General features: G+C 42.4%; 1 protein-coding gene across 6 annotated transcripts in view; it reads left to right on the top strand.

The window, feature by feature from the left end:
• The window catches only part of LEKR1 (leucine, glutamate and lysine rich 1), a 66,190-nt gene that overhangs the window by 24,821 nt on the left and 27,076 nt on the right, over positions 1-14,293 (top strand). For all 6 annotated transcript variants that reach the window (XM_060274453.1, XM_060274454.1, XM_060274457.1 and 3 more), the window contains 2 exons: positions 1,306-1,491; positions 9,721-9,802. In XM_060274453.1, coding sequence (XP_060130436.1) covers positions 1,306-1,491; positions 9,721-9,802 — 268 coding nt within the window. The remainder of the gene's footprint in view (positions 1-1,305; positions 1,492-9,720; positions 9,803-14,293) is intronic.

The following is a 14,293-nucleotide window of genomic DNA, read 5'->3' as shown; positions in this document are numbered from 1 at the left end:
ATAGCTGAGCTCTGATTTGGGTCCAGGTCTCTCTTCCCTGCCAGCTTTTGCCCACAAAAATTAGCTGCACACAGTAGCTTATGACTGTTGACCGTTTTTTATGGGTCACGTTGAAATGACTTGAACAAAATCCAACACGGGGAATTTTCTGCCTCACAGGAAAAACAACTGTCAACCTTCCCCTTAAGTCATAGAAATGAAGGGTCATGGAAACTGAAGTCTCCAAAGGCGCCTCAAGGGGTAGGCAATGGGAGAACTCGCTGTGCTCTCATTGGCAAAGGGCAAAAGAGGCACATTGGCAGGATGCTGCCTCTGCCACTGCTGTTCTCTCTGTTTCCAGGTGATCTCAGGTTCTTGTGCAAGTGTTAAATTCACTGCAGCTTTTCAGAACAGAATAGCAGGGAATAGGGATATGAGTGAATTATTTTGACGTTGGGCCCTGGTCAGACATCTGACTAGATAATATGTGTTATAAGAAAATCCATTTTAATGTTGTTTTTTACCCCAGATACCTGACTCTTTTTATGCACATTTTTTATTTTTGTAATCTGCATGAAATCCCAGCTCCTCCTATTCAGGTGTGTTCTTATTTTGCTCAGTTAACTACAGAAGGTTTTGTAAATGCTGAGAGCAGCTGACTTGATACATGTGCTTTTCTTGCTGAATACGACACTGTCTCTGGTTTTTCTGAGTGGCTGTTGTAGAAATGTTCTGAATATCTTACATGAGGCAAATGTAAAAATATGTGCATGCTTTCCCCATTCTTTCTGTAACATCTCATTCTAAAAGTGCTTCTTTTGTTAATGTTGAGCTTGAATGGCAGAAAATTAAGGCTCAGGAACCTGAGAACATTGTGCCCCTCTGCACGCAGTGCCATTTTGAAATTCTGTAACTGTTTATGCACTTGGCAATACAGACCACACTTACAATTACCTCTGATTTTTGGTCCTTCAGCCCTGACTTGTCACAATTAATGTATATTCTAGCAGTGACTGGCAATAACTATCCATACTTAGCCAAAGGAAGTCTGAATAAAGAGCAGCAAATATGCTTGGTACTTGTCAAATACAGAAATACTATACAAATTGACAATTAAGTTGAAGCTGGGACAAAGGGATCAAAATCATATGTTTATTTTTTTAAAAAGTGATGGCATCTTCATAGGTGTAGATACTGAATCTGTAGTACTTAAATAGCCAGCAAAAATTAATTGAAATTCATTCTTCTTTCTTGAAGAGTTGTTTCTGTACAACAGAGGACAGTCATTGTTATTGTGATGGTTATTGAAATTCAATTACCTTTCAGAAATATCCAGTCTGAACCGAAGCTTGGGTGAATGCCAGAGGGAAAATCTGCTGCTCCAGGAGGAGGTGCAGCGTTTAAGGTTGATATCAGACGCAGCTGAGCAGCAAGCTGAGCAACTCCAGGCGACTCTCTTACGAGAGAGTGAATTACAAAACAGATGTCACGAACTACAGAAGAAAACACAAGGTAGGTGTTAATTTTAGAACAAGCAGCTGGCTTCACTGACAAGCAGCATGTTTAAAAACTTCTATCCTGCTGTAGTCAGCCATTCTTAAAGGTACATGTGCGAATCTCCATGAGCCATCATTTCACATGTGCTTCCTCCTCTGTTTCTGTGGTTTTCACTTCTGCTTTCAAAGTAACCACAGTTCCCCATTATTTTTGTGCTTAAGAGAACTGTGGTTTCATTAAATGGTGGTATGTTAAGGAGAAAGCCAGGATCTTTCAGATCCCCGCTAATTTGAAACCACTGTTTAAATCAGCCACAGTTCCCCGACTACAGCCATAACGAGGAACTGTGGCTACTTTGAAAGCAGAAGTGCAGTGTTCCCAATATCCTTACAGCCACACGGGGAGAGGGTTGCTCATGAACCAACTGTTCATTAATGTACTGAGAAACCATCATTCTTACATCCGAACTAGCCCATAGAGTGCATTCATACCACCACAGTAATTTCATTCCACTTTGGTTTTTGCGAGGAGAGTACAGTACTGTTGCACTCCGATCCTACTTCTGGGCTTCCCATGTGCACTCTGAGAACAGGATGCTGGACCAGATGTGCTAGACGCCTCTAATAGCCTTACTAATCTCCATAAACTTGTTTCTGAGGAAACACAGAAGGCTGGGAAAAGGTGGATTTCTCCCATCTACCACTTCTCCCTTTCAAATCTCTCCATAACATTTTTCTCCGACGTACCGGAAGCCAGGGCAGAACCTGGAGTTCCTGATACAGTGGTACCTCGGGTTAATAACTTAATTCATTCCGGAACCTGAAACTGTTCTTAACCTGAGGTACCACTTTAGCTAATGGGGCCTCCTGCTGCCGCCGCACGATTTCTGCTCTCATCCTGAAACAAAGTTCCTAACCCGAGGTACTGTTTCTGGGTTAGCGGAGTCTGTAACCTGAAGCGTCTGTTAACCGGGGTACCACTGTATTACGTGTTTCTGGTGGCTCACATTTTGCACCAACTGAGAAGAGTCTTCTCAGGCTGCCTTACATAATCTCAGGCCATTTACTTTTACATCTGTGTTTACTTCCAAACATCTTGCCCTGTCACAGAGAGATTCTTGAGATACGTTCAGAGACACGGTATATTAAAGCATCTCACAATGCTTTGTACATACCAGCTTCCCCCAAATAACTGTGGGAACTGTCATTGACCCCCTCACAGGACTGCAATTCCCAGCACTCTTAAGAAACTATAGTTTCTAGGATTCCTTGGGCGAAGGCATGTGCTTTAAATATATGGCATGGATGTGACCAAAATTCGAGGAGACTCTTTTAAGTACTGTGCTGCACACCAGCTTTGTGTCTGCATTATGTGTCATAAAGCTCCTAGCAGCTGATTGCCAAAGACAGGAGGAGGTCGTACTGCTTCCGTCTTAGGAGGAGGTCGTACTGCTTCCATCTTAGGCACTCAGCCACAGGGCTCTTTGTTTGTCAAAGAGGGGAGATGAGGTGGCAGTGATGGAGCAGCCTGCCAGTGGGGAAAAGCACATTCCACTGATGGATTAGATAATACTGCATGGATACATTGCAACAGCATGTGGACAGGATACAACTTTTAATAATAAATAAATGCATTAAAACGAGAGCTCAGAAGAGCATTCAGTATTGTGAATCTCTTTTTAATATTCATTTAGAGGCACCCTTTGTTCTAGCTGATCATTTTAGTGCCTTTGGCATCCCTGGTGAAGCTTAAATGGAGCCAGGCACAGAGTTCCTAGGCTCATCCAATGCCTGTCTGTTTTGGCATAATCTGGGATAATCTCCTAATTGTGTCTAATGGTCTCCTCTCTGAAACTGAAGAAGCATCGTGTTAGTCTCTCGTTCATTTTACATGCAGGCATTAACAGGTGTTGTTGTTGTTGTTGTTGTTGTTGTTGTTGTTGTTGTTTTTTAAAAAAGTGTGCTGCCTTTCTATTTTGATTCAAAAACTTCATTTCAAAACCAACGCCATCATTCAGTCCGTGATCCTGACCGGCAACTAAAATATTCTAAAAGTGTACAGGTTGTGCTATTCAAAAAGTAGCTTTGATTCATCAAAATGACAGTGTAATTGCAGAGCACTGCCGCTCTCACAGTATGTGATTTCAAGTCCTGAACAGCAGTAGTTATGGTACGGAATGGCTTTCATTACAGAACCAATGGTAATGGTGATACAGCAGTGAACAGAGGAATTTGCCATTTTAGCATGTGCTGTTGTTGCAGAAGGAGCCCTTGACATGTAAAGCCAAGGAATCCACTGTATCTGGGCACAATGAAGGAGATGTAAAAGATGTAAAACACCTGCCTGAGCCTCACAAGCTCCTGTGGCAAACACACACACACACACACACACACAGCCTATTTATTTTTTGACATTTGTTTGCTTCCCCACAGCATAGCGTTCTCTGAGTGGTTTTCAATCCAGAAATATACATTTAAATAAAAAATAAGGCATAAACCATAAAATATGCATAAATAACAGCAAGAAACCCAAAACTTTCTGCAAACCCTCAATAAATTACTTAGAAAGCCTGGGTGAACTTAAAAGACCACAAGGATTGCATCAGGCAAACCTACTTTAGGAGGGCGTTTCCATAACAGAGGTGCTCCTTCCAAGACAGCCTTCTGGCTGCCCACCTCATATCATTCAACAGGGAAATTGAAGCTGGGCCTCCAAAGAAGACCTTGAAGTTATTGGGATACTTAAAGGAGAAGGTAGCCTTTCAGATAACCTGGTCCCAAGCTGCCTGGGGCTTCAAAGGTCAAAGCTGCACAATAATTGTGCACGAACATGGATGGGGGCCCAGTGCAACTTGCAAAACAGAGGCATAAAACTGCTTCGTTCCAGTTCAGAATCTTACAGCCCTGTTCTGGGCCAATTGCTGTTCCTGAGTTATTTTTAAAGACAGCCCCACGTATAACACATTGCAGTACCGGTAGTTTAAATTTCTAGTCCCGTTGCTCTTACTGCCGCATAAGATCAAGATCCTCTTTACCATGTGCTGCAACATCACCACTGTAAGGGACAGATAGGAAAGCGGGTGCAGACTGAGCTGCCCCTCCCTCCCCCTTTTTGTAATATTCCATTGACATAGCGAACACACTTGGAGAAAGTTTAAGCAGTGGGCTGGGGGGGAAACCGCAAACATCTAATTACTGTGTTTTAATGAAGCTGCAGTTATCTAGAACTAGTTGTTTTATTAAGAGTGATAAATGCATTGAGTTCACAGGCAGTGATGTAGCAGTTATAGCCGACAAGTAAAAATAAAAACCACATATTAATAATTGCACATTTTGTTCTCACTGAAGTAGTTTTAAATATTCATATTTCTTTCTCTAATCTGCCTTTCTGTTCTTAGAGGTCAGTATGACCGGAAAATCAGTAAACTAAATTCCTATTTATCCTCAGAAGAGGGTGAATGCTCTCTTATTTTCAATAAACATTTTACATTGTAAGCCTCCCTATGTCCCTCGGATAAAGGGTGGTATAGAAATTTAGCAAACAAACAGACAAAAATCATGAAGGAAAATAAAAACAAAAACTTAATAGGCCAAATTACTGTTTTCCCTGGAAATAACTAAGCAAAACAAAATATATTTTAATCAGTTATGTTTCTGCTTTGCTGTAAATGGAAGCATTTTAAAAGAAATGTCTAACAAAACAATCTATTCCCACTAGGGGAGCCAGAAAGACTAAAAAACGTGTGCAGAAAGCCATTATTTGTAATTTAATTTCCCATGTGCTTAATGTTTCAGTATACTAACCGGACTAGAACTTTTTGCAGAGAACATAATCTAAAAGAGGCATGCATGCAAAATAGTTGGCAATTTTCTCTTGCTACTTGTAAAATAAAATCCTCAACACCATGACTTCAACAAGCACAGTAAACATATTTATTGCATTTTTATCCCTCCCTCCCTCGCTTCAAGGAGCTCAGAACAGCAACAGTCCTATCAAATAACCTGGTTCTGATCCTCATGTTATGCCTCCTATACCCCAACAGGAAACTGCAGTAAATGCTCTTTGTGGCAGGAGGCTGTATGCACAAGCTGTAATGTGCAAAGGCTGCTCACCCCACGGATCAGCCTTATTACCTGGAGGCTGTGGCTTAGCCTTGTGGAGCACATTCTTTGCATACAAAGGCCCCAGGTTCAATTGCCAGCATCTCCAGAAAGGGCAGGAAAAGTCTGCTATCTAAAACCGTGGATATCTGCAGACAGTCAATGTAGACCAGGTGTGGGGAACCTTTGGCCCTCCACGCGTTCTTGAACGACAGCTCCCATCCTCCCTGGATACTGGCTATACTTGCAGGAACTGATGTGCATTGCAGCTCAGCAACATCTGGAGGGTCAAAGGTTTCCTGGTGCAGACAGTACTGAGCTGGATGGACCAATGGTCTGCATAAGGCAACTTACTCAAGCACATTGATCTCTCCAACTGGATTATCTGTCATACCATATTGAAATAATTATTGAAACATTTTTACGTAACGGCTCTTCCAGTTGCATGTACTTTCATTTTCCTCTCGGTAAATGAGGTTTTACTAAGAAGATGGGTTTGGAGGGGGGTTATGTAAAAGGTTCACCTATTGTTAGCTCAACATTTGGCGTCATTGTGTGCCACCTGGAATGTTCGAGCTGTAACGAAAGAGTCGCCATGACTGTCTCTGTTATAGCTGTTGACATTACCTTTTTGATATATTCTACAGTTATGGGATGCGGGTGGTGCTGTGGGTAATAATAATAATAATAATAATAATAATAATAATAATAATAATAATTTATACCTCGCCCATCTGGCTGGGTTTCCCCAGCCACTCTGGGCAGCTTCCAATAGAATATTAAAATACAATAATCTATTAAACATTAAAAGCTTCGCTAAACAAGGCTGCCTTCAGATGTCTTCTAAAAATCTGGTAGTTGTTTTTCTCTTTGACCTCTGGTGGGAGGGCGTTCCACAGGGTGGGTGCCACTACCGAGAAGGCCCTCTGTGGGTTAAACCACAGAGCCTAGAGCTTGCCGATCAGAAGGTCGACGGTTCGAATCCCCGTGACGGGGTGAGCTCCCGTTACTTGGTCCCTGCTCCTGCCAACCTACCGGTAGCAGTTCAAAAGCATGAAGTGCAAGTAGATAAATAGGTACCTCTCCGGCAGGAAGGTAAACGCCGTTTCCGTGCACTGCTCTTGTTCACCAGAAGTGGCTTAGTCATGCTGGCAACTTGACCTGGAAGCTGTATGCCGGCTTCTTCGGCCAGTAAAGCGAGATGAGCGCCGCAACCCCAGAGTCGGTCACGACTGGACCTAACGGTCAGGGGTACCTTTACCTTTTAGTCCAATGCCACATTGTCAGGGGTCCCTTTACCTTCACCTTTACAGTTATGTGGGGTTGTTGTTGTTTTTGTCCTTGTCAGATTTTTCACATGTTTATGTTTGAAGGGCAGCATAAAAAATATTGTTCTATGAAAAACATAAGCTAAATATTCTGAATACAAATGAAGCTTTCCATTTTTTTGCCACAAGTACGGTAAGTAAAGCAGTGGTTCCCAATTAGCTAAGAAATGCAGACCCTCTGTTTTTCAAAGGCCAAGCAATGGACCCTACTTTTGATTTTTAAAATATGTATCTATGATAGTTTTTGTTACATGAATGGTGCTGCAGACCCCTCAGATGGGTTACGCAGACTTCCTGGGGTCCACGGACCACCAGCTGGGAACCACTGAACTAAAGAAATAGAATTAAACCTGTCATGTGTCACTAGGTAAAGAAATAGAATTTAATTCACGTGTCATAAGTTCAAGGTGCCTGTTGCCTTCTTGCTGCTCTTATTAATTAAAACATTTATGAGTCACCTTTCCACTCAGAAACTAAGCACCCAAGGCTATATGCAATCAGGTATTTACAGGCTGACATGGCTGCTTTTCTAGAATGTTAAGTTCTCGGGTATTTTCCCATTATTGTGGCTGTGTGTGTGTGTGTTTGTTTGTTTGTTTGTGTGTGTGTGTCTGTCTTTCTCTGGGATTGTATTTAGTCCAGGCATTTTGAAGCTTTGTTATTGTTGTTCCCTGCCACTGCCAGTCAGTTGGCTTAAATGATTTCACTGAGGGGGAAACAGCAGGCTTGGGAGATGTACAATCTGAGGTGCTTCAATATACCCACAGCAGGGTGCAGGAAGCAAGGCAAGTTGGCAGCCACTGTGTGCTAACAAAAGCTGACAGATTAACTCCTGGGGGTGGGGGAAGTGACTGTGAAACTTCTTTATTTTCTCCATCATTTGCAGTGATCATTTGTCCGTATGGCCCACTGTAATTGTTCAAAGCAAATTAGTGTTTGGGGGAAACCATTTGTCCTCTTCTTTTGAACATCATCTTAAGAAGGTTCTATCTAAGTTGTCATTCATTTTCCATTCCTTTTTATTTAGATTACACACCTTAGGTACATGCAGTACCCAGATGCTCTGGATATGCTAGACCACAATGGCGATAGAGTTATCTGTGATGTGCATATACTGTACATCAGGGTAGTAATAGTTTCAGATTCAAGGGGTGGGACATCTGTGCCAAGATTAATGCAGCAATTACCATCAAATGCTGTTTGATTGTGAAGTTATTTATGGGGCTCTTAGAGCCTAGGGCTTACCGATCAGAAGGTCAGCGGTTCGAATCCCTGCGACGGGGTGAGCTCCCGTTGCTCGGTCCCTACTCCTGCCAACCTAGCAGTTCGAAAGCACGACAAGTGCAAGTAGATAAATAGGTACCACTCTGGTGGGAAGGTAAATCACGTTTCCATGTGCTGCTCCGGTTCGCCAGAAGCGGCTTAGTCATGCTGGCCACATGACCAGGAAGCTGTCTGCAGACAAACTGCCGGGTCCCTCGTCCTATAGAGTGAGATGAGCGCTGCAACCCCAGAGTCGTCCGCTAATGGTCAGGGGTACCTTTACCTTTTTACCTTTAGTAAGTGACTATCCCTTCTTGTTGCCCACTTCTAGCTTCATTGTACATACTTAGCCTAGCAGCTGAGGTCTGTGATCTGCCACTTTGCGCATTACACTGGCCCCATGGATGCTGATGAAGGAGTGACTACTACATCTGCAAAATTCTCACCAACTGTAAAGTGTAAATTTGCCCTCTGAGTTAATAGTATCGTCACTTGTCTATACCAGCTGCCTGGTATAGCTTTTTAAAATATCAATTGTTTGAATTTTTAGAAAAGTTCCCTAGGCTAATGATAGTGTATTGGAATTTATAGCACATAAGGAAGGTAAATGGCGTTTCCGTGTGCTGCTTTGGTTCGCCAGAAGCAGCTTTGTCATGCTGGCCACATGACCTGGAAGCTGTACGTCAGCTCCCTCGGCCAATAACGCGAGATGAGCGCCGCAACCCCAGAGTCGGTCACGGCTGGACCTAATGGTCAGTGGTCCCTTTATCTTTACCTAAGGATAGGACAGCACAAGAATATTTTTTTAAGAATCTCCTTTCTGAAATCGGATATATTGGACTGTTGTATAAACCAGTGACTTTTATTTCCAGAATGATTTTTTTAGAGTGCAGGTTATAGCAATATCATGTGCAAGTTTAAAATCAGTCTGGAAAAGACAGTAAGAAAACAATATAAATGTACTAATTACTTCCTATCGGTAATGCAAAATCTGTTGAAAGACCAATTCCCATCAGTGCCTATCAGTTTCAGAAGTTGATGCTGCTTGACTTCTTTTTACAAAAAGCTTATATACATGATGTTTATTATATACTTCTGGTTCTGTAGAAAGGTGCCTTGTTCTTGTATCACTTTAAATCACAGATGAAGTAAGGTGAATGTGCAGCATGCTGGTGTATGATGCTGAAATCATGGGCGATTGGTTCTTCCTTTATTCCTACTGCTCCTGCACTGCTGGGAGCTAAGGTCTGATATGGCTGAACCTGAACATTTGAAGATTCTGGACATAGAAAGTTATTCATGCAGCACACAATTAAACTATTGCACTAGCTTCCCACAACTAGGCCACCAACTAGGATGACTTTATGGCTACTAGCTTCAATGGCCATGTTCCACCTCCTTTAACTGCGGTTTAAAGTGACATGCAAATGAGAGCATTAAAAAAGACTACCTGCTATAATGTGTGCAGTCTACTATGGGCTTTTGAGGAAGAACGCAGGATGGAATAATAATGTTAGATGATGATAATATATATTAACAATTTCTTATTTCAGATTTAACAAGTCAAGTCGAGACGATTGAGCACAAGTTCCAGAAAGCAGCTACCGAAATCAGCCATTATAAAGAACTATTCGTGTAAGACACTTAATTTTATTCATATCAGGTATAAATTTTATTCATAACAGGTATCGTTTTTTTCTGCCTGATTCCCCTATAATTATGTGCTAAAATGTAAGAGATAATGAATACTAGGTTAGTTTACTGAAATCTGCTAAGGACTGAGAGTAGTGTTGATTTTTATATTCAAGATTTATAAGACATGGAACATATTGTTGCATGCAGCCTCAATCTCCTTTCACATCACCCCAATCTCAGAGTGCTGCAAGATTCCAGGGGTTCCAGGCGCTTACCTAGGGTTCATGTTTCCATTCAGAATGAGGCACAGTACTCACTGCGGTGTCTTTATGATACAGGGTTTATTTACACATATATACAACCTGAGCCTACAATGGAGGGGTTCGCAGCATTAGCACCTCATGAGGGTCTTGTTTCTCCCATAGTCACAGCCTTGGATTCAAACAGACACCATTGCTCTCTCTCCCTGCCCCTAGCTTGCTGCTTTCCTTCTCAGAGACTTCACTCCTAACACTAACCTCTGGCTCCGGCTTTATCTCATAATGGCCCATCACCCAGACCATCACCTCATGAGAAACTAGCCTGGCTTAATTAACTTTTACCACTTACTGATTCCAGGGGATTAGAAGTGCCAATAATAATAAAGTTTTCTATAATAATAAAAAAAAAAAAAAAAAAAAAAAAGAAGTGCCAAGCACATAGCTTAGCACCCCAAGCCTTAATTAAATCTTAACACCCACTGGACCCAGGAATTTAGGGGAGTCTGGGACCCACAGACTCATAACACTACTTTATTATTTTTGTGGTGCCTTAATACATTGTAGGTTGTTGTCCTCTTCTGATCCCATGAAGCAACCTATAGAGGTCTTAGTGAGCAACTTGTTCCAAGGAGAGCTGGAAATGAAATGAACCCTTTTGATCTCCTATGTTTCCTCTTATTTTGGAGAGCAATAGTCTTTTAAAGAGACAGGCACTTCTCTTCTTGTGCTCCTGGACCTTCCACTTGGTGCACTCCCTGCACCATTGTACTTTAGGAGTGGGGAACGCTCAATTCCTCAGGCCTAGAAAAAAGTCAACCATGAGTTTCCCGGCTGTGGTCCTATGGGTCTTGGTGCTGCCTGCCAGTCTTGGCTTCAGTGGGCTCCTGAACACCAGCATCATGCTTAGAGCCAGAAACCCAGTCCTCCTCCTCTGCTGGTGACCCTACAACTTCCAACTCAATATCCTTGCCACTGCTAGATTTGGGGATCAAGAGAGTTAACGAGGTTATATGCATAGTGTCTTTTTGAATGAGTAGAGAAGTTAGAAAAACAATTCAGGAGATACTGGGAATCTTTTACACTGCAAGGAAATTGAACATAGCAGCCCTGCTGGATCAAACCAAAGGTCCACTGCCTCCAAACATGGAACTCCATGATCAATAGCCATTGGTTGGCCACTTTAAGGCTTCTGACTCTGCAGTGGCAGCTACGTTTCTACCTGCCGCAAACCTCAAGGCACATATTATGTCATGTGTGGGTCAGGCTGACGTGATTTGTGGGAAGTGACCAATGTGGACAAAAGCCCATTTTTGTTTCAGATTTTGAGTACATGGCATCTGGCACTGCAGTGATAAGGAACAGTGGCACACAACCCTCTCCCTCCTCCAACGTACAATATCCAGCAGCAAGGTGGTGGTGGTGGGGGACCCATTTGTACAAAGTGAATGCAAGAGCTACAAAGAAAACAGGAAATCCTGCCAAGTCAGAGTGTAGAGCTCATAAAAGGAACAAGCGAGGGCGAGCTAAGTGAAAAACACCTGCACGCACCCAAAGTCAAGGCAGATGGTTATATAAGAGATGCAGAAAAGCCTGCCGCAAAATATGGGTGGAGAATGCAATGCGAGCGAGTGGCTGCTTGGCTTGTTCAGACCGCAACACGGTCTGCAGGAAGAAGCCCAAACTCTTGCCCTACAGGAGGGAGGCCTGCCACTGAGCATGTGGAAATGAGATAGCTGGTATAAACAGACTTTAGCGGAAGAAACATTATTGGCAAGAATGGTGAAAAGTTCATTACCCATAATAGCCAGTTCCTGCTAAATGATACCTCAACAAGTAGAAAATCCATTGGCACCGTCACAAGAATCATCATGCGAGGTCAGACCAAATGGTCCACCTAACCTAGTATCTTGTCTACAACCTCCATTGGCTCTAATAAATCCAAGTGAAGAGGTTGTTTGTGGTCTATCACACTCCCAGGGGAGCTTTTGAGCTCCTGCAACCCCTGCTGGTGAAGGCCAGGGAATCCTCACAAGAAGGACAAATTGTCAGATAGATCCCTTTTCACATTGCTGGATGGGCTATGCACACAAGCACAGGTCTTATAAAAGCTACCTATAACGAGTCAGACCATTGGTCTTTGCTTCATCTGCATCAACACTATTGACACTGACTAGTAGTAGCTCTTTAGGGTTTCAGAAAGGAGACTTTTCCAGCCCATCCAGGAAATGTCTGGGGTTGAAATTTGGATTTTTTGCATGGAAAGCATGGCATATGTTCTCCCACTATTATACAGTTCCCGGCATTCATTAGCTACAGTCATGGTTAGTAATATTTGCCCTTAATACTTTATTCCTTGCTATATCAAACGTGGACTTTTAACCATAACAAATTCAGGAGTGAAATTCCTTTTTATAGTTGTGGTACATTTTACATTCAGAGGTAGCGTACATGCATTGTTATTTCAAAAGACAGCAATCAGTATTCTTTTCAATAGCTTTCCTTTCTTGAAATATATGTATGGTTTCTTTATGACATGTACGTTCCTGCATTCACATTTTGGGGGTGGGGGTGGAAAATCAAATCTACAAATAGCCTGTTGCTAAGCGTTCCAAATATTTTAACAGTAATTGAAATGAAAAACACAGTGATTGCATATACATAAATATACCATAATTAGTTTCCATAATGAGTCTGGGTCTAATTTAGCAAAGTAGTATATTCTATTTCAGTTTAAGTATAAATATAAAGATTAACTAGCGTTATTAATAGGTGAAGTAATGTTATAATGATGAGAAATTTCTCCAAGTTTCCAGCTTTAGAGGGGTTTGAATTGTTATGCTGCTTGCCTGTTTTCATTCCTGACTTAGTGAAAAACCAGCACCACAAATTCAGTGTTTGGTGGTTGCTACAGTAAATGATCACATACTACGTTTAAATTACATTGAGAACATACACTGCCTGCATTTAAAGTGTCAGGCAGCACATCACTCATTTGTAATACATGCCTGCCAACTTTTTCCCCAATTTGAAGGCTTTCCCCCCAATCTGAAGTCCCAATCTTCCCAGTTGTTTCACCTATAATTACTGTAAGAAAAGACAAGAAAATTAAGGATAGATTCATATATTCCTCAATATGTGCCTAATTTATACTTCAGAACTGAGCACTGAAATAACATTCTGGCTGGCCTTAACCAGGAGACTAGCAGTGCATCCGTTTCTGTGTGCCTGCCACCTTCTGTGGTGCTCTCATAGTCTTCTCTACTCCTGTATCAAATATTGGAGGTGTTGAGTCTGGCATCATATGACACATTTAGCCTCTTGCAATTGCTACTTGACTCTATTCAGCCAGAGACCAGGAGCAGGCCTTGAGCATGCTTTCTCCCTTGCTCCCTACTGGAGGAAACTCCAGGTGAGAGGGAAGTATTGTACTGCATGATGCAGTCACCAGCTTTCTCCTGCTCTGAGAAGAGCTGAGGAGGAAGCGTGCAGTGTGAGCTAGTGGCGGCTGGTGATGTGAGGCAAAGTGTGAAAATCAGCTTCTGAGTGGTACCAAAGGGGAGGCAGCCACGCAGTCTTCTGGTGGTGATTGTGTGACATTTGTAGAAGCAAAGATGGCTCAGTCAGAACTAGCCATCAGGCAGCTTCAGTGCTCAGTGTAGGCTGCTGACACCATGAACCATCTCCCACAGCAAGAGTGAGCCTGTTGAGCACCCAGCGACTGGTGATGTAGACCGGAAAATGGTACTGAGCTGCTGGTGGTGTAAGTTCTAGATCCCCACCCCACCCCTGTCTAACCCTAGGCAAATTCTCAGGAGCCAAGGAATGAATGAATAGGCTCATAGATTTCTTTAAAACAAACAAACAAACCAGTCCAATGTTAAACCCACATAGACATTTTAAACAACAACTACTGCACAATTGCGCTCATTTCACATGCTAGCAAGGTTATGCTTAAAATTCTACAAGGCAGGCTTAGGCAGTATATGGACCGAGAACTCCCAGAAGTGCAAGCTGGATTTCGAAAGGGCAGAGGAACCAGAGACCAAATTGCAAACATGTGCTGGATTGTGGAGGAAGCTAGAGAGTTCCAGAAAAATATCAACTTCTGCTTCATTGACTATGCAAAAGCATTTGACTGTGTGGACCACAGCAAACTATGGCAAATTCTTAAAGAAATGGGAGTGCCTGATCATCTCATCTGTCTCTTGATCATCTCATCTGTGGGACAAGA

This window comes from Zootoca vivipara, chromosome 5 (assembly GCF_963506605.1).
Source record: "Zootoca vivipara chromosome 5, rZooViv1.1, whole genome shotgun sequence".
NCBI lineage: Eukaryota > Metazoa > Chordata > Lepidosauria > Squamata > Lacertidae > Zootoca > Zootoca vivipara.
Note: the sequence above shows the minus strand (reverse complement) of the source record. Positions and strands in the feature narration are given on the sequence as shown.